Source organism: Numida meleagris, unplaced genomic scaffold, assembly GCF_002078875.1.
Source record: "Numida meleagris isolate 19003 breed g44 Domestic line unplaced genomic scaffold, NumMel1.0 unplaced_Scaffold218, whole genome shotgun sequence".
NCBI classification, from domain to species: Eukaryota; Metazoa; Chordata; class Aves; order Galliformes; family Numididae; genus Numida; species Numida meleagris.
Window position 1 is genome coordinate 295,488 of NW_018363981.1, and position 23,129 is coordinate 318,616.

Genomic DNA, 23,129 nt, shown 5'->3' on the forward strand with positions numbered 1-23,129 from the left:
CATCACCTCTCTTGCTTTAAAACAGGAAAGAGTGAGAGAACTTTTAAGGGACAGAAATTTGATGGTGAATGAGAACTAATGGGCTCTGACTTGAAGCTGCATAGAAGAGGAAAAGCAGTGCTGTCTGTTTAGCCTGGGAATTAGAAAACTGTGCTCTCCCTGCTTCTGACAAGCTGATAACATGTAAATAGGGATCAGCTTGCCCTTTTTGTTTAAAAAGAAACAGTGTATAGCAGGAAGGCTTGAGAGGAGGGCCACATTCTCTTTGCCTGAGTTGTTTGTGCAAGCACTTGCAAGTTCGGTGTGATGTTAGTCAATGTGCCATTATTCTGCTGCATTTACTTTGATGTGATCACTGGGGTCAGAAGAAAAAGGGGACAAAAGTATATTTAATCTTTCACCTTTTGGCACTTTTCCAATTATAAGCATTAGAAGTGTTTTTTGTTTTTGTGGTTTTTGTTTGTTTGTATTTGATTTGATTTGGGTTTACTTCTCTCAAGGGAGGATAGTCTTTCATGAACTTAAACCTAAAGTTTTGTTTGACACTTGTATCTGCACTGTCAGCTTGAAGCTGTCTCTGCATTGCCAGGAAGTTCGTATGTATCAGTGTCAGCTATGAACATGAACATCAGATACTAACCTAGGTCATTACTGCAGCAATAGTTAACTATTTTTTGCACAGTATTCTTGATAAATGAAAGAGCATGCAACAAATGAAAAAGCATGTGATGACCTCTGGCTTTATCCAGAGGTTCCAGCTACTATAGTTGTCATTCACAGATGCAAATGTTTCCAACTACTTGCATGCAGGCAGTGACCTGAGGTACAGATCTACACTACTGTGTGAAAATCCAACTGATAATCAGCTGCAGCCTAGTGGTAGTAGAAAAAAATCACTGGGAATCTGTACTTCAGGTTTCTATTGAAATAAGTATCTCTGAGATTCATACGAGATACTTCAGTCAGATCCCCAAAGAATGTTTGATTGTAGTCTCTTTTACAGAACATAAAAAGAAAATCTTATTTTCTTTACTCTTTTCGGTTATAGATTTACAACTGTAATTTTTTTGTGTGTGCATTGTTCTGGAAATGTTTTTCTCTTGTATCTGAAATTCCTTACAGCCATTGCTGTTCTCAAGGACAAGGAGCCTGGGTCATTTGTTGTTCGAGACAGTCATTCTTTCCGGGGAGCCTATGGGCTAGCAATAAAAGTTGCTACACCACCTCCTTCTGTGCTGCAGTTGAACAAGAAAGGTACTGTTTGCCTTCCTTCTGTCCTTAAACAAACTATGCACGGTAGGAAGTCTGTACTACTGTGTGTTAATCTGGAGGAATCTTCCCACTTCCAGTAAGTGCAGCTTGAATTACAGGCTCCATTTGGTTCCTTGCAGCAGTATTTAATTGAATTGAACTGGATGTTTGTTGTACTTCACAGTTTCACCATGGTTTGTAAATGTTTGTACACAGTGGTAGTATCATACCTTATCAACCAGATAGAAAAACAATGTCATCTCAGTAATGAGTCCTCCTTAGCAATTTTAAGTCTGTGTTTGATCCACATTGCCACCATGTAAAGTTTTCACTTGGCTGGGAGATTGTATTGTTTTGACCCCAAGATTTTGTTTTGAGACAGTTATGCATTAAATATAAATCTGAGGAGGTTCCCTAAGGAAAGATGATAGTCGTTTAAAAGGTATGATGAAATAAGTGCAGTCTCCCATTACTACTGCCTCCATATGTAAGTTGTGCCTGATAGCTGTGAAAGGTAAAATGAAAAGAACATGTGGACAGCTTAAATCAATCTGTGGGAACGTGGGAGGCACTATCTGTAGTGTTCTTGACTACATTTGTGCTATTGCAAGGAGTGTGGGGTGATTTTCATTGCTACTGCTGATTTTCATTGCTAATGATTGATGAGAAGAGCAAGAAAGATCACAGGAATGCAGTGAATTTTAGTGCTGTGATTATTGAAATGCTTTGTTGTTCTCCTTTTTCTTCTCACTGAGGTTTCATGCTTACTCAGGGACAAGGGAAGACACCTACCTGTATTAAAATAATGCTTCTGAATTCTGTATGCTTAGTCTGGTATATTGAGACAATTTCTTCTGAAAATTTGTCATGTGATCCTTGGCATCGTCAAGAAGTATCAGCAGAACCACTGCAATGTCTAACGAGGTAGACAGTAGGGGTGTGCTGGTGACAACAACAACAAGGTGGCAAATTGAGTGCTTATAAGTGTTTTGGTTAATCTCATCACACTAATAAAATCCAAGAAGACATGAAAGTTCAAACTCTACTAGCCTTTAGGAGCCAGTTTGTATTAGTTGTACCACAGGCAAGAGGTAGCAAAAGAAGCTGTAGTCAAAACTGTCACGTTCTTCCACTTCTCTCTGTGATATTTAGCTTTGGTTCCCACTATTTAATCCAGGGCACAAATTTATTCAGTCTCCTCAGAAGTTTCCTGTACTAGACTTCCCCTTCCTACATACCTCTGTATTAATTTATTTTTAATATTCTATCAGTATAATGACAAACAATAGGCTGTTTGAAATGGTGATCTTTGCTATATTTGCTTGAATATAACTTTCTGCTCTCCAGACTAATGCATTCATCTGTATTAGCCTGAAAGTCAGCCTTTGATGTCATGTATTCCCTGGACTGTGGCTGATTCATTGAGATTCAAAAGGAACATTTGTGTTAATGGCTCTTCTGTTGAGGTTTGAATGGTTTAACAGATTTGCTCTGTTGTTATGAACTAATACTTTCATTGCTTGGAGAGAGCTCCAATTTGTAGACAGGTGTGAAATACTGTGAACCAGTTGCTCAAGAAGTAATGAAATTGTCTTAATTACATCTGTGCATATGAATGTATATATTTAAAAGAATGCTGAATTTCAAGGGATTTTTATTCTTTGAATCTCTTCATTATAGCCCACTTACAATTTTAAATTTGTCTTGGAGCCCTGGGAGACAAAAACTGTATTAAAAAATACAGTGAGCTACAGAAACCCGAGTGTTTCATGTAATTGCCTGCAATTCTTATAATTGCTTCAGGAGTAAAGGCTTAGGGTAAAACTGAAAGCATTTTAAGACTTAAAAATTCCCTGAGAGATAAGAAAATTCCTGTTATGTTTGTGCAGATAAATCTTCTGTTGTTTTGATCTGGAGACGTTCTGTGAGCAATTTCCAGTTTTGTCACTAGAAATCTGAATGTCATACTTCTAGTCCTTTGTCACACTGGATACAAGTGGATTACTGCTAGTGTATGAGACTATTGCTTGTTCCTTGCTTCTCTTCATGTGCTTCTTTGTTCTTTTTCAACACAGTTGGAGATTTGTCAAATGAACTTGTAAGGCATTTTCTGATTGAATGCTCTCAGAAGGGGGTTCACTTGAAAGGATGCCCAAATGAACCATGCTTCGGTAAGTACTATGTGTCACAGGGACACAGAAAAATGGAAATAATTTGCTTTTGCCAGACCTGTTTTATAGACTTGGGCAGAGTGGAGCTGAGAGAATGCTCTGCTCAAGTCTTTAAGATTTCTGTAGGAACCCATTCTAGCAGCCTTGTACACATAAAGTATATGTGCAGAACACTCTAGTACAGATGCACATGACCAAGCTTCAAGCTGTCGTGCTCAACCACTGACAATATTGCTATCAACGACTTAGCTAGATGAATATCGAAGGCCTTATATATTCAAGACCTTTGCCTTATTTTGTCCTATACTGTATTTAATATACAAGATGGCTTAAATGACAATAGTGTCATTCACATGGAAAAGTATGCATTACGGCACATCAGCCTTCATAATATAATACGGTGAAAGCTCATTATGTGTTGTGGTAATCAACAAAATAACCACCCAGCTGCTGACTTAATCACCATCCTCAGTGGGGCAGGAAAAGAAAATAGGATGACAAAGCTCATGTGTCAAGATTAATGCAGGAAGATTGCTTACCAGTTACTACTACAGGCAAAGAGAATTAACTTTGGGAAAATTCATTTAATTTACTGCCAATTAAAATAGATCTGTGTAGTGAGAAATGAGGACAAGCATTAAAATAACACTTCTCTTCCTGCCCTTTCTAAGCTCAGCGTCACTTCTTCATCCCAGACTTCTCAATTCTCACCCCACGCAAGTTGTTACAAGGGGGGACAGGGACAGTATGGTCAGTACATAACAATTACTCTGCGGCTTCTTTCTTCTTCCACTTCTCACATGCTAAATCATGGGCTCTCCACAGGCTATAGTCCCTTCAGCACCAAAAAATGTCATGGTTTGGCCTGGTTCCATGACTAATGGTGTAAAGGGACCCACGGACCCGCACCCCGGAAGAAGGGGAAAGAGAGAAGGGAGAAGGCAGGGAGATGGGCCCAGATGAGGGAAACAGTGGCAACGTGCTAAGGGAGAAAACTGTTTTACTAAATAAGATAGTGGAATGTGAGATAACACAATATAATACAATATAATTGGAATTGAAGTTAATAAATAAATTAGAGAGAGAGTGTCTGAAAACTGAAGGCCTTACTCTAATGCTGTAGGCAAGATGGCTAGGGAGCACACACAGCAGAGATGAGCAGAAAAAGAGCAAATCTATTTGAGCCACTTCAGGAAATGTTCACCTGCTCTGGTGTGGGGACACTTATGAGCTTCAGCGTGGTGTATGTTATTAAACACATGGAGCACCTCCTGTTCATCTGGCTTTGGTCTTCCCCCTGCTGTATTGCACTCTTTTTGCTCCTTCCTTTTCTCTGTGCAGCCTTTTCTGCCCTTAAATACATTTTACCAGAGGTTTCACCAGCTTCACCTCACCTCATGGATGCTAACTACCAAGCCTTGCCACTTACACCCAATATACTTCTGAGGGGGTCTTCTGCCATAAAATGAGCAAGTGTAAAATGATGAATTCTAGTTGAAGTAAAGATGATCAAATTTTGTCAGAGTATATAGTCTCACATGCTAATGGCAAGGATAACTAACATTCAGTTACTTAAATTGAAGCCAAGTCCAAATGATAAAAAGAAGATTTAAACATCAGCATTTATGGCAATAATTAAGAGAAGTATAATGTAATAGTGAATGTAATTTACATTAGTGTTGCATTGAGGGAGGGAAGTTTTATCTAGGCCATCTTTTATACTTTCATAAGCCTACTGTAGAGAATCACAGAATCGTAGAATCATCAAGGTTGGAAAAGACTTCTAAGATTATCCATTCCAACCATCCTCATATCACCAATATTTCCCACTAAACTGTGTCCCCCAGTACAACTCTAAATGTTTCTTGAACGCCTCCAGGGTTGGTGACTCCAGGACCTCCCTGGGCAGCCCATTCCAGCGCCTGACCACTCTCTCAGAAGTATTTCCAAATGTCCATCCTAAATCTCCCCTGGTGCAATGTGAGGCCATTCCCTCTAGTCCTATTGCTAGTTACATGGCAGAAGACGCCAACCCCCACCTCACTATGACCTCCCTTCAGGTAGTTATAGAGAGTGCAAAGGTCACCCCTGAGCCTCCTCTTCTCCAGACTGAACAATCCCAGCTCCCTCAGCCACTCCTCATAAGGCCTGTGCTCCAGATCCCTCACCAGCTTTGTTGCCCTCCTCTGAACATGCTCCAGGGCCTCAATGTCTTTCTTGCAGTGAGGGGTCCAAAACTGTTCACAGTACTCAAAGTGTGGCCTCACCAGGGCTGAGGTACGTGTAGACAAAGCACTAGTTGGAGGAAACTAGGCTGCTAAGAAGTGGAACTCCTTTTTCTTTCACTGCTTCATAACATAGCATTGACCCCTTGTACTCTTACTTTCTTCACAAGATTTTACTATGTGTAGTGTAGCAGAAGTTAAGAGCACTGAAAGGAACTTAGTGGCATCCATAAGTTATTGTTTGTTTCATCTTTGCACTTTTTAAATTGGAAGCAAAGCCTTTTAGACTAGGATTTAAGCAGTGTATTTCAGCAAGGAAGGGACTGTATAATTGTGATTAATGGCTACAGTATGGCCATTAATATAGTATGGCTAAGTATGTCCACCTAAAACAGAGCTGGGGAACATGAATCCACTCAAGCTGAGTGGAAAAGGTCTTGGCTTAGCTGCCACAAAAATATTGTTAAAGGGAATGTGTGTACATATGTGTGTGAGATGTGTTGGATTTGTCTATAAAATACTTGGAATACCAATACAATTGTTAAACATTACTTTTGTCCACCAAATTAATTGCGTATGTCTTGTGTGCTCTTCTGACCACAGGGAGTTTGACCGCTCTGGTGTACCAACATTCCATTACTCCTCTGGCGTTGCCCTGTAAGCTCCTCATCCCAAACAGAGGTATGCTTGTTGAAGTACAGAAGAAATATACTCAGCGAAGGCTTTGCTTCGAAGTGCCAATGTCTGAAGGCTGGTGAACATATCAAAAGTCAAAACCTGTACAAGAGTGTACAGGAAAAGAAGCTGTGTTTGAAGGTGGCCATTTGGTACTGCTGAATCCTCTTAACCAAGCTGCAACCTTAAGACAGCAGCAAAATGTATTTATACTTGCCTCATAATTCAGTTGTCTGTTATTGTCCCACATGAAGTTAACACTGGATATATTACTGAAATGTTAAACTTTTGTGTGGTTTTCTACGGAACTCTTCAAGTGAAGTTTTTGTTAAAGACCATATGCCAGTGTTCCAGCATAGCATTTGAATAGTGCAAAGAAAATGAAACCATTTTAGCATAAAAACATGCTGCGGTACGTATGACTAAGAGATTTCTATATAGAGATTATTTTTGTTATCTTCTTCAGCTCTTGCTGTTCTGGCAGAGAGGTAGAACTGAAACATTTGCTTTATCCTGAATAAACATACCAGAGTGAAATTTTATTTGGATTTATTTGGAATCTGGTATGGTCATCTATTTTTATGTGATTTTCTGTGGTTAATGATTATGGACACAATACACGAAGTATTTAAAGCGTAGATAATGCTAAACATAAGTAGTGTCACAAATAGCATTACTATTCTCTTCCTCATTTCAGTGTATTCAAATACAGTATATTCCATGCTAAATGCATCACTGAGATATTTTACACACTTCTATATAACTGAAATAATGTACTAATGTACGGCTTTTTCACTGATTTTAATAGAAGATTTGGAGACAAGCATCCTACTGCTGTCTTTACAGTGTATGCTGTATAATTATGTCTATGACTATCACAAAATAAATGTTGAACATCCCTCCTGCAGTACTGTCAGAAAAAAAAAAAAGATGCATCACAAAGACATGGCACGAGTGATTATAGTTGCAGATGCACAATTGTTAAATGCTTGTTGCCAAGATTTACCAGTACATGAAATCACAACTTAAAAAGCTAGACTCATACTTGATGAGTCTAGCTTTGATACTTGAAGAGGAGGCTCAAGGGAGACCTTATTGCTCTCTATAACTACCTGAAGAGAGGTTGTAGTGAGCTGGGGGTCGGCCTCTTCTCTCTTGTAACTAGTGACAGGACGAGGGGGAATGGCCTCAAGTTGTGCCAGAGGAGATTTAGGCTGGTCATTAGGAAATTCTACTTCTCTGAAAGAGTGGTCAGGCACTGGAACGGGCTGCCCAGGGAGGTGGTTGAGTCACCGTCCCTGAAGGTGTTCAAGAAACGTTTAGATATAGCTAATATAGTTGAGAGACATGGTTTGGTGGGGTTATTGGCGGTAGGTGGATGGTTGGACTGGATGATCTTGTAGGTCTTTTCCAACCTAGCTAATTCTATGATTTTATGATGTGTTATTGACTTACCTGTTCAAGTGCAAACAAGACATGGGTAGTCTGTTTTCTGTTTGCAGATCCATTGGAAGAGATAGCAGAAACTTCTCCACAGTCTGCTGCAAACTCAGCAACAGAACTTCTCAAACAGGGTGCAGGTTGGTAAACTTTCCCCTTGTATTTGATTGTCTCCAAGTTTTATATCAGACAGGCTGGGAAAAACTGATGCTGAGACTGGACTGAAGAACTAGCTCAAAGAGGGTAGATTTAGGTTAGATATAAGTAAAAAAATCTTCTACAGTGTGGGTGGTGAGGCACTGGATCAGGTTGCCCGGTGATGTGGTTGATGCCCTGTCCCTGGAGACTTTCAAGGTGAGGCTGGATAAGGGTCCGGACGACCTGATCTAGCTGTGGTGTCCCTGTTCATTGCAGGGGAGTTGGTCTAGATGGCCTTCAGAGATCCCTTCCAATTCTAAGGATTCTGTGATTCTATGAACAATTAATTGCACAGTAATTTGTAAGCAGTGTCAGTTTCATAATGATGAACTAACATACAAATCCTAGAAAGTGACAACAGAACACTAGAAACTATTCAGGTAAGTAGCTTTTCCCTAAAACAGACCTTGTTTTATTAACTTTCCTGTTTGGCAGCAAAATTTTTTGCCCCAAATAAAAGCAAATTCTTCATATGTATTTCCACTAATATAGTCAAGGTCTAAGCATTCTAGACAAAGCACATTCATAATGTAAAAGCTGCATGGAATACTCCAGCTGACCTTATTGTGCGGCTGTCAGTGCTAGCACAGACAAGCTTGAGAAGGGGGCCAACCTGGACATAAGTTTCAACATTGTATTGCTCTTGAGCTGGGGAAATTCCAAACATATGTACAGACAGGAAGAACAACTCATTGAAAGCAGTCCTACAGATACTTGCGGGTTCTGGTGGACAAAAAAATGGACATGAGCCAGCACAATGCGGTTGTACCCTGAAGACCAATGGTTTCCTGGGCTGTATCGAAAGAGGAGTGGTCAGTATGGCGAGGGAGGTACTTGTGTCCCTCTGCTCAGCTGCTGGGGCCTCATCTGGAGTACTGCTTCCAGGTCTGGAGCCCCAGCACAAGAAAGATGTGGACCTGTTGGACTGGGTCTACAGGGGGGACATGAGGATGGTCAGAGGGATGGAGCATCTCTCCTATGAGGAAAGGCCAAGGAAACTGGGCTCTTTCAGTCTGGAGAAGAGAAGGCTCTGGAGGAGACCTCATTGAGGTCTTCCAGTACTCAAAAGGATCTTATAATCAGTAGGGAGACTGATTTTTTTTTTTTTTTTAAATACCGTCTCATAGTGATAGGACTAGGACGAATGTTTAAAAACTGAAAGAGGGGAAATTTAGTTTAGAAGTTGGGGAAATTTTTTACTGAGAGGGTGGTGAGTCACTGAAATATGTTGCCCAGAGAAGTTGTGAATGCCCTGTTGCTGGAGATGTTCAAGGCCTGGTTGCGTGGGGCCCTGAGCAAGCTGTTCTAGTGCCTGATTTAGTGGTTGGCAATCCTGCTCACAGAAAGGAGTTGGAACTAGATGGTCTTTAAGCTCCCTTCTAACCCAAGCCATTGTATTCTGAGACTAAAAAAATGCCACCTTTGGAAGATTAGAACAGCAACATTACAGGAAAGATAGAAACATCCTCCTTACATTCTAGTCTTGAACAAAGTTTCTGTCAGATTGCTGTCATTCTGATACCCTGTCTAGACCACATGTGATCTTAACTAAGAAATATTTCAGCCTTTCTTACCACCCTTGCTGTTCTGTAATCTATATTTTAACCTGTCATTATTACACTTCCCAACATTTTAGAAAAAGATGCAATTATTTTTGTGCTACACAAGTGAAGAAAGCTACTGTATTTATTGACAGCTTTTGAACTATCACACTGGTGACAATCGAAATGACAAGGCTGGCTATTTCATTTAGAAGCAATACCTAAGTACAAGCTGTTTATACCAGTGAAACAGGTTTTGCAAAGGAAGGGAAACTCTTCATAGAAGTGAGATGGGTGGGAAATGAGGTTGTTAAACATGACAAGATTGGAGCTTTCACGAAGAGCTTTAGATCTGTACCAAACATACAAAGTGATGATATGAGAATAAGGAAGTTTATGATTTGGAATTCATTCACAATTTCGGATGGACATAATAGAATGCTATATAGCGAGAAAGGCCGCAGAGTTCATTTGTGAAATCTCGCTATGAATTCTGTAGTGATTAATCCAAATAAAGCTTATTGAAACTAGCACACCGATGCACAAACACATTTCTGAATTCTTTGACTTAGAAATCACGTAGATAGATCTCTGGATTCCTTCTTTCACTGACAGCATCCAGAACTTGAATTTACTAGGCTGATGATATTCATGCTGGAATCAAACTTACGTTTCTTTAGTTTGTAACAGTATGATTGCTTAGCTGTTTTGAAAATGTTGATATCTAGCTATATCTTTTATGTAGATAGTTATAAGAGAGAAAGCTTTAGTCAGATTACAGAGTAGCCACATAAAAAAATTAAGCTTTTACATTTGATCTTTGTTTTCATGGTAAGGTTTACAAACCAGGCTAAACTGTTAACAAATCAAATGTTAACATGGTAATTTGCATAATCCAGCTGCTGGAGTTGGAAATCCTTTGCTGGATACCTACACAAATGTTTTCACCAAAACACAGTCTGTTGGTAGCAGTGTTTGTCTACAGTGTTTAATTATGCTTTCTTGTGCTGTAGAATAAGGTGACTTCTTAGTTTCAAAAACATTATTAATCAGCTTGTAAATTTGACTTTATAGCAGAAGTTGAAAGTATTTAATTGTGAATACTCCTTTAATACTATGTAATATTATTAATACCATATAATACTACATGGCACTGTTACCATATAATACTTTATAGCCCTGTACAGTATTATAGTACTACCATACAGTGCTATTTAATATTAATACTTACTGTCCTAGTGATCACTGCAGATTTGTTTTGAGATCAGCTAAAAGTAATTAACTGTTTGTTAGCTTTAGAAACCAGTGAGCAAATTTTTATAGAGATATGTCAGGAGTACTAATGTCTGTAGGAGAAAATAAGGGTTCCTAAAATAAATGCATGCTGAGGTAAAGGATAAACCGAAAACATATATGGTTGTGGAAGCTGCTTTGTTTGCCTTAAAATCAGAGAACATACAAAGCACTACAGAATTAATAAGAAAAGAATTCTGCATCAGTCCTCAGTTTTTTGTTGTGAGAAAATGTTCTTGTCTTGCTAAACAAGTTAATGATTTCTTTTGAGGGTAGCTTAATCATCATTTGAAAATGTGAAATGTGTCAATTTATACTGAAAAAATGTGTATTTTCTCACTGGCTGCTTAAACTGAGTTTTAATGCAAAATACCCCATTCTTTCCCATCAGGAATGCTTTTGCTGTAGAAATACATATGTTCCTCTGAAAGTAATGCTTCGTGTTTATTTCCGTGGAAACTATAACAGATACAAAAAGCACAATACTATCTGATAGAGTAAATTATCAGCTACAAAACACTATTTTTCAGCGTAGACACCACCATTAGTTATGCATTTTCATCACTGATGAACAAGAGCCTGAGTGCCACACTTGTAAAAATCTGCATGAGCAGATGTGACCCTGTCATCACTGCTGAAATGCACCCCTGCTGCCTCACTGTGTTCACATATGCTGTTTGGTCTGCATTAAGTGTTCAGCAAGCATCACTGAATGCCAGTGGGTGCCATTTTTTTCCGTGGAGGAGTTCTGTGACACACCTTTGCTTCATATGCACTTCCATATCAGCTGCCATTTTCTGAGACTGCTCCTCTGCTGGCATCTGTCACACAACAACAAAATACAATGGGATATTGGTAGGAAGATTCAGCCTCTACTGCCATACCACCAACGTCCACCTCTGATATCATGGGCCAACATAATAAAATAGGAGGCATTACTTTCATAGTAGCCCTTGTACTTGTGAATGACTCCTCTCTCTGCTGCTGTCTTGTATTTATTAAACTTTTAGGGTCTTTGGGTAAAAGAAAACTTACAATCCTTGGCTTAAATATAATAGCATTAAAAACAAAGTGACAGTAAAAAGCTCCAAAAATGAGCTCAAAAATTATCATCTAAAACTACAAAGCATCAGTGTGAAAAAGGTGAGGTGAAAGTAGAAGATTTGCTGTTTTTTTGTGTCTTCCTTTTTCACTTTATTACAGTGGATATTTACATTTTGTTTGGTTTTGTTCAGAAGATTCCTGTTGGTTTGTTGTTGGATAGTGACCACCCCTCTTTCATTACAGCATGTAACGTTTGGTATCTGAATTCAGTGGAGATGGAGTCCCTCACAGGCTACCAAGCAGTACAGAAAGCCTTGAGCCTGACGCTGATGCAAGATCCTTCTCCCATCTCAACCATTGTCCATTTCAAGGTGTCTGCACAGGGAATCACACTGACAGATAATCAAAGAAAGTAAGCAAAGGAGGGGTGGGAAGGTAATATGTGTACTCATCTCCTGCAAGTGTCAATTTCTGTTGACTTCTTTTTCCTAGTTGTGTTCTGCAGTCTCTGTTTCAGGTGATAACAGGATTATCTGAAGAATGACAGTATCTGCTATCCTTCACGGTTGTCAGTGGTCTGCAGTACTGGGGATGTATGTTTTAAAATGTGGGCATTTCTTCCACATGGCAGTTTTGTATCTGGAAGGTTACTTTGATATGGCTTTTTTTTTATTGTTTTCTTTTTTAGAAAAAATGAAAGTAGTCCTTTTGTAGCATTTGATATTCAAACCATTCAGTGAAGTAATCAATCTTCACAGTATCCTTCACTAGCATAATTGTGCACAGTTGAGCTAAGCAGACAGTGTGTACCTTCAGTATTTTTGGTAGTGCTTTGGATAGCCTAATACATAAAAACTGTTGTGATAAAAAGTTAAGGCTACTAAAAAGTCTTCACATATGAAAACTGATCATTACAAATGAGGGATAACAGGAATTCATTATAAGTTCAGAAAGAAGAAAAAAATGCCAGACTTCCTAATTCCATGCAGTCTGCAAGCAGTTGTAGCAGATCATGGAGAAAACCTTGAATTACAACACCTAGGAGTGCTTACATTTAGAAACAATATAATCAAATTATTCACAAGTTCCAAGAAGTTGCATTTCCCACTTACATAGTATCTAAGTGTGCGTTTTTTAGAAAAAAATTATGCTTCTAGTTCTTTTGCTTTTTCTCTTGCAGTCTAAAGCTTAGTCACTGCTTCAAATATGAATGTATTTGGTTGGAGTGGGACTCCTTATAGTGGTAGGACAGAGGTAGGATAATGGCTTTAAACTAAAAGATTTGGATGAGATATTAGGGAGAAATCTTTCACTATAAGAGTGGTAAGGCTCTAGAACAGATTACCCAGAGAGTTTGTGGGCAGCTCATCCCTGGAACTGTTCAAAACTACATGTTGTAGTGGAAGATGTCCCTGCCCATGACAAGGGCATTGGAATTATATGTTCTTCAAAGTCCCTTCTGACCCTAATAGTTCTGTGATTCATGTAGTTCATGTAGCTTTTTAAGTGTGACTCAGAGACAACAAAACCAATATGTTGTCATTATTAAATTTTGATAGAGTTGATTTTGTCCATTCTGCTTATTGTTTAAAATTTCAAGCATTTTAACTGTTTCTGAAATATTTTATTTCTTCCTATCCAGACTCTTTTTTCGGCGACATTATCCAGTCAACACTGTTATTTTCTGTGCTTTGGATCCACAGGACAGAAAGTAAGTGTTATGGTTTTGTGATTTTTGTTGTCGGTATTCCACCTCATTACATCATGTAAAGCACGGGCAGTTAAAGAGTTAATTCCCTGGTTACTGCAAACTGCCTTTTTTGGTGTGTGGCCCTCCGAGGGGGAGGGGAGGAGGTGCATGCCCCAGGGGTCTTTGTGAGGGTGGGGGTGGTGAAGCCGCCTGGGAGATATGGGGACTGTTCCTTCCTGCCTGGCGGAGAAAGCACGTGGTCCTCCTGCAGTTTACTGTGTAAGATTTTCAGCCTGTAAACTCTCTGTTACAATTCTTCTAGCCTCGTTTTTGATATATTTAGTAAAATTAGTTGTTCCTCCTCAGATTGGTGCCACTGTTTTTTGTGTTAGATCCGCCTACGAGTCCCCTGCTTTTCCCCTCTTCCCTTTGTTTTCCCAGGGTGCGGGTCCACTGCTTCCCTGCCGCTTTAGCCGCCAGACCGCCCGGGGCCAGCCCCTACCTGCCGACAATTTTTTTTTCTCTTTTCCTCTTTTCTCTTCTTTTTTTTTTTTTTTTCCTTCCGGGCCTGTCTCCCTTGTCACGGACGCAGACCCTTAGATAATACCATAACAGTAAGCAAGGCAAGCACTATTACTAATACATTATTTTTATTACTGATCTACAAAACCCTAACTTAAGTGTCATTTTTTCATTTCTTTATTTTTTTTCCCTTATTGCTTTCTTATGGACATCAAGATGGATGAAAGATGGCCTTTCTGCAAAGTAAGTTCACACCTGTCTGTGTTTCTTTTAACTGAATGTTCTAGGACTGTCATTGCAGTAGTTAGTTTGTTAGTCTTCTCATTAACTGTGTCAGAGATGTAAAAGGGAAAGCAGCTGTTCAGATGTAAATGTCTGTTTACTGCAATTAGACTTAATTTACTTTACCTGCACATCTTCAAGTAAGGCCTAATTAAGTGGGATGATGGGATGTCTGTGAACAGAGTTAGTGTGGCTTGTTTACACTGCAGGTCTGCAATTTGCATGAAGTTTCAGAAATTAATACAGAACCATTTGCTACTTCGTTGAGTGTTCCTCTTATCCAGCAACACTAACAGAAACTTACTTATCTCACTTACGCAGGTAGCTTTAAAAACAAAAAAAAGTTCCCCACACAGCACATACCTGAAAACAGTCCCAGTAATACTAGTGTCTGGCATAAGTAGATATTTACCAGTAGATTGCAAAGTGTTTTCCATTGAATACCAACATCATTGTCTCCTCTTTACCAAAAGGAAAAACATTAACAGAGAGAACTCGGGTACAGGTATCTGAAAAGTAACAGAAATCAGTGGGTCAAATCCTGTTTTAAGTACCCTTTCTACTGAGATATATGGCCCTCAAAACTTCTTGTTAAGCACTTTTTGACACACCTTTCTCTACCCCGACACATTCAGACCCCCCACCTTCAAGGTAGCTAAGAGAACAACAGTACTGAACCAGATTAAATATATCTCCAGAGACAGTAGCGTATCTCTGACAGCAAACAGTACAGGATGCAAAAGAGAACGTAGAATTAATTGGGTAGTGTGCTAACCTTTTTATGGCCATTCTGAGACAGTCAGAGGGAGTTCCTGAGTTGGCTAGTACATTTGCACTATATTTAACAGTCATGCAGGACCTTGTCCTTTACAACAGATGAAGTCTGATTTGTGCATTAGTCCTTGGCACTTTGGTTTTCTGCAGTGTCTTTTTTGTTTTATGAAATGAGACCGGGTCTGTCTGTCTGTTCTCTGATATAATGTGATTGTTGTCCTTGCAGAGTATTTGGGTTTGTTGCTAGGAAGCAAGGCAGTGGCACAGACAATGTGTGCCACCTATTTGCAGAGCACGATCCAGAGCAACCTGCCAGCGCCATTGTGAATTTTGTGTCAAAGGTCATGATTGGATCCCAGAAGAAGATCTGACTGTTTTCCAACCTTGATTCAAGAGCTCTTCACTGACTTCATTGAAGAAAAGCACTGTGATATGGAGAAAGCCTTATCAGCAGGAATGTCAATCCCAAGAAAGAGTTCAGCCTTTTATTTGAAGATGCCTCTGATTTAGCAAAACATTACTTGTTTCTTTTCATTTCAAAGGACAATGCAAAAGAAATTGGATGTCACCCAAACCTGTAGCCCATATCTAAATGAAGCATAAATGAAAAGCTTTTCTCCTGAAGGATTTCTAATATTATTTTCACATTTCATCATTTATTGGAGCAGAAATACTCACTCACTACTAGACTGTGCTATTTTTATGCAGAAAATAATTAATATAACCTCCACAAAGAAACTTGATATAGTTGCATCAATGGTAGCTATAGGCCCTGCAAACATGTTTTTAAGGAGGCCATTTGCTCTTTCCTTCATCTTTTTGGGAATCAGTGATGGGAACTGAATGGAGAAAGGGGAAGATGTATGTGAAAAGAAGGTTTGTGTAAGTTGGTTTATGATAAGAAATGAGCAGCGGTGTGGAAGACTGCACTGTATTTAGTGTAAAGAAGAGTGGGCAGTTCTAATGGGAATGGTTTCAAACAGAATAGATAGCAGAACAGAAAAAAGTGGTTGCGTGGAAACATATTCTGTAATTGTATTTTTTTAACTTTTTTAATACTAAGAACTAAGGGAAAGTACTATGTTTTAATAATTGCAGAATAAAAATTAGGGAAAAGCAAATAATTTTTTATAACTTATATATTTTTGCCTGTGCCAGATTATTTATAGTAAACCTCAGATCTTGATATTTCATATGGCTATTTGTGAAAAAGAATGTTGATGTTTGCCCTTCAGCACTATTTTGTCTAAGTAAAAGTATACCTTGCTATAGACAATAGAGTTTCATATTTTTACTTTTGCTTTAGAGTGACAAGCTAATTCTTGTTTCTGTGCCTCTTTGCAAAACTGCTTTGGCAGTAGTATTTGTTGCCTTTCTAATTCTTATGTAATTGGGTTCTTTTTGGTCCCCTTTTTATTGGACACTTGGGGATATATTTTTGAATTTTTTAATCTGAAGGAACAATTTTTATGGTTTATAATTTTTAATAATTCCTTGAGACAAGAAATCCAAAGTTGAACTTATTTTGTTACTGTCCAGTTTCTTGAGATCATTTCTGTCATTATTTGTATAGCTGTCACATCTGTAAGTATCTCTGTATATCTTTCTAAACACATCTGTATTTTAACTGCATAACAAAACGCTAGTTAGCTTTATAGCAATGCTATATTACAGGAAATTGATACAATAGGTTAGAGTGGTAATATTCACAAGTCAGGTAAGCCATCTGAGATCTATTGTGTAATTCGCATTCACTCCAAAAAGAACAGTTCTAGACATCCATATTAGAACTGAGGATAATAAAGCAACCTCAATGTGACAGTACTAAAAGTTTTATTGTTTCTATTTCTTTTATGAGTTGCTGTCAATGTTTCATTAATAACCTGTGGAATAAAATTTTGCATTCAGCATACTGGATGCATGAGGCACTGGATTAGCTAGTATCTTTGAGGGTTTCATCCTTTAATCCTCTTTTACTAAATAATGACTAAATCAAATTGAAAAATCTGATAAGAGCAATGTGATCACAAGGTTCCACCAACCTTAATGGTGTTTATCCTGTATAATTGATGATCTGATTTTTATTAATAGCTTTCATCCTGATTTTCCTTAAGTATTGAGACTATGGAAACCTTATTCAGTCACCATACCCCAAAATATTACCAAATTGCTTGATTAACTAACAGTTTTCTGTAAACAACCTTATGAATAACCCCTTAGAAGGAGGGGGAATGAGAAAAAGAATAGATTTGAAATCTAATATATTGGGACCAGAAAGTGGTGCATTAGTAACAATAGACACTGGATGTCATAGAAGGGTGAAGCAATCCAAAGTATTGTAGCTACCATTGAAGCAACAAATGCAAGTGCTATTAATTTTTACCAAATTATTTTCTTCTGCTGCAGAGGTATACTGCTTAAACTGTGTTTATGCACCATTCAGAAATGCAATTTTTATTTTCAGGAGTTTTGATTCTTTTGAAACATATGGACACAAGTTCCTTTCAGTATTTTTTCGATGTACCAAGTATGCAGTTGCCTAATCTGGTCAGAAAGCTGGAGTGAAGTGAATTCCTTCAGCTGACATCTCAATTAGATTGTCGGATTTCTGGGGAGAAAAACGTTACACAATAAATCTGAGGTTCTATGAGCATTTAAATGAGAAGGATTTTTTAATATTTTTTTTCACTTTTTTAGGTGATAGTTAAATTTGAGTGTGCCTTTCTAGACACCAAGTCTTGGCCTCTGGTCTTTTTTTATGATGTATTGTCATTTCCATTTGGGGCTTCGCTTTTCATTCTTTATATGTTCTCATGGCCTTCTGAATTCAAAAACATAAGGAATTGAATGTTACTACTCCTGGTGGTGTTTCCTGGGAGTTCAGACTTATTTGGTAAGTGGGAAAAAGAAATTGCCCTTTTTCTGAGGTAGTTTTTCTACTATGCATTCCTTTGGACGGTATATTGTCACATGCTTTTGCTTTTTAATGAATTAAAAATTGCACAAAGCAAAACAGTTCATTATGTACCATTGTGTAGTGTATGTAGAAGGATATTGACTAAAGTTTGTGAGAAATACAGGATTAAATAGTTAATGCAGCACTTCTTTTGAAGGTTTTTGTTAGATCTGTATATGCAGTTTCAGAACTAATGCCAGCAAGTTGACACATATATTTAGCCAGGCTCCTATTAACCTGCTTGTTATACTAATTATAGTATTATAATTTTACAGTGCTAAGCCACAAAAATGCTGAAAATCATGTTTTTAATTAAATGGTTTCTATGTATCCAACATTATCATTAAAAATTGAATGTTTACTTCTTTTATTTACCAACTAGTGAAAATGTTTGCCTTTTCTTGAAACCATAAGGCAACAAAAGGTTTCCAGTATGTAAATTAATGTTCTATAAATTCTTTGTATAGTCATTTTCTCTGCTTTTCAAATATTGCCTTGATTCAGATTATAATAAAATTATGAATGCGAAATTTCACAGCACACAGTTACAGGTAGTCTTTTCTGAAAGACAGTTACTTTCCTGCATTCAAAACCAATTAATGAAGGAAGTCTTGGCGAGATGGGAAAAGAGTGAGTGCTGAAGCAAGAGTTTAGTTTTGTTTTATAAAAATTACTTTCAAGGATCTGACTCCACAAACTTCTGTGGAGTCTTAGCTATTCAAGTGTAATCTAAGCATGTGATTTTCCTAGTTCATTTGCTTTTAAAATAGCATAAGCCTGCACTGTATATTTCAGTGTAAGAAGGAAGAATTTATGATGTCACCTTCTGAGATGTCTGTATGCATTTAAATGACTTCCACTGCTCCATCACCGTGACTACATTAGAAGAACTTCCAGAGGAGCATGGAGAAGGTGGGTAGGAGGAAAGTTGGAGAGGTTAGAAATCTAACCCCTAATTGAAGTTGCTCTCTGTATACAAAATCTGTGCATCAGTCCCATGTTAAAGATTTTTTTTTAATTATATATGTATTTTATTAGGATTACTTCTGATAATGATAAGCTCTAGTGTACAATGCTAATGCCTTTTCTGTGAGGCATGGGCTGGCAGGGATTTCTATTCTGTGTGCTTGACTGGAAGACAGGTATGGGGAGCAGAATAAGCACCCCCACAGTTCAGGAGGAAACAGCAACCTACTTCTCCACCTAGACTATCACAAGTCTATGGAGCCAGATGGAATCCACCCAAGGGTACTGAGGGAGCTGATGGAAGTGCTTGCCAAGCTATTTTCTATCATTTATTAGCAGTCCATGTCAACCAGGAAGGTTCCAGACAACTACAGACTTGCCAGTGTGATGCCTATCTACAAAAATGGTCAGAAGGAAAATCTGGGAAACTACAGGCCTGTCAGCCTGACCTCTATATCAGGGAAGGTTATGGAGCAGATCATCTTGAGAGTGGTCACACTCCTTGTGCAGGACAACCAGGGGGGATCAGGCCTAGCCAGCATAGGTTCATGAAAGGCAGATCTTGCTTGACCAACCTGATCTCCTTCTATAATCAGGTGACCTGCCTAGTGGATGAGGGAAAGACTGTGGACTTAGTCTGCCTAGACTTCAGTAAAGCCTTTGACACTGTCTCCCACAGCATTCTCCTGGAGAAAGTGGCAGCTCATGGCTTAGATAGGTGTACTCTTTTCTGGGTAAAAAACTGGCTGGATGACCAGGCTTAGAGACTGGTGGTGAATGAAGTTAAATCCACCTGAAGCACAAACTTTATGAGGAGCAGCTGTGGGAACTGAGATTGTTTATTCTGGAGGAGGCTTAAGGGAGACCTTATCGCTTTCTACAACTACCTGAAAGGAGGTTGTAGCAAGGTGGGGGTTGGTCTCTTCTCCTAAGTTACTAGTGATAGGATGAGAGGTAATCCAGCTGTGGCAGGGGAGGCTCAGGTTGGATATGCGGAAAGATTTCTCATCTGAAAGAGTGGGCAAGCATTGGAACAGGCTGCCCAGAGAAGTGGTGGAGTCACTGCCCCAGAAGTTTTCGGGAAACATGTAGATATAGTTCTTAGGGACATGATTTAGTGGGCATAGTAGCGATAGGTTGATAGTTAGGCTTAATCTTGGAGATCTTTTCCAAATGTAATGATTCTTTGATTCGTATGAGGAAAGGCTGAGAGAGCTGGGACAATTCAGCCTAGAGGAAAGAAGGCTTGAAAGGATCTTATATAGGGGAAAAAGGAGCAAAGAGGATAGAGCCAGGCTCTTTTTCGGTGGTACCCAGGGATAGGACAAGAGGCAATGGGCAGAAACTGAAACATGGGAGATTCCTCTGAACATCAGAGAACTTTTTTTTTTTTACTGTGAAGACAGCTGAGCCCTGAGCCCTGGCACAAGTTGCTAAGAGTGGTTGTAGAGTCCCCATCCTTGGAGATACTCAGAAAATGTCTGGACATGGTCCTCTGCAGCCTACTCTAGGCTTGATTGGGGTGGTTGGACCAGATGACCTCCAAAGGTCCCTTCCAATCTCAGCCATTCTGTGATTCTGTAAATATTATTAAAATATTAAAATTAAGGCAAACACTTGTGCTTTATGCAAAAGAGGCTAAATGTCTTCAAAGGAAAGGAAATGCAGTTTGGGATAGTTTGCATAAACATAACATCTGCGTCAGTCTGCAGGCTATTTGTGGGCATTACTTCAGTCTGTGTTTGTTTGGGTGCTGATGGCTCTGTTTTTGGTTTATGAGCTTGCATTCCAGTGTTCATGCTGTCCCTTTTGCCATGCAGAGACCCCACAAGCAGTTGAGCTAGCACCAAAGGTGCAAGGGGAGCCAGACCTGTGTCCATCAACAGCAGGAACGAAGCAAACATTTGACTGAGTGAGAACAAGCTGAGGTGTACTGCTTGCCAGCCAGCTGCAGAGCATAACCTTGCATCTTAAATACTCCAATGCTTGTTTGAAGGCAAAACTTGCCTAGTGACATAGACCATTCTGGGAGATGTGTATCATTTATCTGTATAAAGGTTATTTCTAAACTGGGATTGATGCTATGTAAAACAAAAGCTTGCTTCATCTTCCTTGGAGTTTTTTTTATACAGGATGGTTAAATTAGCCTAGGCAAAGGTGTGAGCTTAAATGTCATATTAGTTTTGTAATAATCTCAGTGATGTTCTGATCGTAGAGCAAGAAAGTGACGTATAAATGAAGAAACAGTTCACTTTTATTTGCTATGGCTAAATCTACTCATCTCTAGTTGTCTAAGTGCATGTTCCTTTGGAGCTCTGTATGGGTAGCTGTGTTGGTTCCTGTGGCTGGAAAAGCCATAGATGCAGAGGACTTTCTTATGGGTGTATGCCATGACTGGAGCTGTCAAAAGTGGCAGAGCTCTCCCATGCAAACTGATGGACCATGTCCTGGTCACAAAGCTCCTGGTGGGTAGCACTTCCTAGGGCTGACTTTTGTACATGTGTGGGATACCCCCCTGTATGCAGCCATCACACTGTCTGGTACAGAATGTGACTGTACAAGTGCTGATCACCTTAGTGATAATAATAAAAATAGTTCCCAGTAACGCTGTAAACAAATACCCCAAAATATTTAGCTCATAATGGCGCCATTACAGGATATTCTGGAATGAGAAATGACTTTCAACTAAGTGTGTAAAACAAGACTTAAATTCAGGACTATAACCCTCAGATACTTCATATTATTAAGTTAGATTGTGAGCTTGGTTTGCACATAACAATGGAAAAAACGTCAATTCAAAGGATCCTGTGAGGTGTGCATTAACTTACTGTTCTTGAGGCAAAATGCAAGATGTACATTGTAGGTCATAGCCAGCTGTGATTCCTTAAAAAGACATGAAAAGACAGGATAAAATTACAGGCAATATGCTCATTTTTCAGGTTTCCCGAAGCAGGGCTCATGCACTGCACCAAAGAAATACTGTGCCAGTACCACCTTAGTTCCAGACATGCCAAGTACAATGTGGATTTTTCCACAGCCTCACCTTTCTCTGTTTTGTCTTGCTGTTATGTCACACAGTAAAAATGATTACTTACCTCTTTTCCTAACCTGATACATCACTTTATATGGAACATAACAGAATATTAAGTACTTCATTCCTACGCCAGTTCAGGTAACTCATATTTTCATTGGCTCTGTGAAGAAGCTAGAGTCAATTTGATTTTTTTCTGCACTATGTAATTTTCAAGGTAGGCTTCCAAAGAATAAGCAGTTGTATTTTAGACATAGGATCAAAAGAGTGGTAATAGAACTGCATCAAACTTACATACATGACAAATATAGAAAACAGATGTGATACGTGTTTCTGGATAAATTCAAGGTACTGAAGATAGAGTCTTTCAAATGTGAAGTTCCTCTGAAATCATAATAAAACCTGATGTGAATATCTTTTTGCAGATGTGGTTAGTTATAGTTGAAGTATGAACTGTAGCAGTATGTACTGGTTTATTAAGAGAATAAAAACAGTCTCAAATTGATTAATTATGAAGTGCAAAATGCTCTTGTGGTGTTACTTCTCATACCAGTTAAATAAAAAAACTTAAGAAACACTGAAGCCAGAGCTTCCTATTTATGTGAAAAATGCTATCAATAGAATTTATCAGGCATGCTGTCCAAGTTACTGAGTTTGTTATGAAACTATAGCTCTAGAGTCAATGAATATAAGCAAGGTAACATATTTTATAAAACATATTTTATAAACATATTTTATAAAATCTATATATTTATAAAACCAGTTATACTGTGTGATTCTGAAATCATTACCACTCTTTTTGAGAAAAAATTTTTCCTCATATCCAACCTAAACCTTCTCTGACACAACTTACAGCCATTACCTCTTCTCCTCTTGCTACTTACCTGGGAGAAAAGACAGACCTCCACCTCACTTCAACCTCCTTTCAGGTAGTTGTAGAGTGATAAGGTCTTCCTTGAACCTCTTCTTCTGCAGACTTAACCACCCAGTTCCCTCAGCTGCTTCTCAGAAAACTTATGCTCCAGACTCTTCACCAGCTTTGTTGCTCTTCTGTAGACACACTCCAGAGT

General features: G+C 38.7%; 1 protein-coding gene across 36 annotated transcripts in view; it reads left to right on the forward strand.

Annotated features, from left to right (window-relative positions):
* TNS3 (tensin 3) overlaps positions 1-22,634 on the forward strand; it is a 290,201-nt gene extending 267,567 nt beyond the window's left edge. For 35 of the 36 annotated variants that reach the window (XM_021382346.1, XM_021382352.1, XM_021382347.1 and 32 more), the window contains 8 exons: positions 1,123-1,254; positions 3,327-3,422; positions 6,251-6,328; positions 7,825-7,902; positions 12,082-12,250; positions 13,481-13,549; positions 14,267-14,293; positions 15,333-22,634. In XM_021382346.1, coding sequence (XP_021238021.1) covers positions 1,123-1,254; positions 3,327-3,422; positions 6,251-6,328; positions 7,825-7,902; positions 12,082-12,250; positions 13,481-13,549; positions 14,267-14,293; positions 15,333-15,477 — 794 coding nt within the window. In that variant the 3' untranslated portion in view covers positions 15,478-22,634. The remainder of the gene's footprint in view (positions 1-1,122; positions 1,255-3,326; positions 3,423-6,250; positions 6,329-7,824; positions 7,903-12,081; positions 12,251-13,480; positions 13,550-14,266; positions 14,294-15,332) is intronic. The other variant, XR_002433899.1, reaches the window with a different exon arrangement.
* The last annotated feature ends 495 nt before the right edge of the window (positions 22,635-23,129 follow it).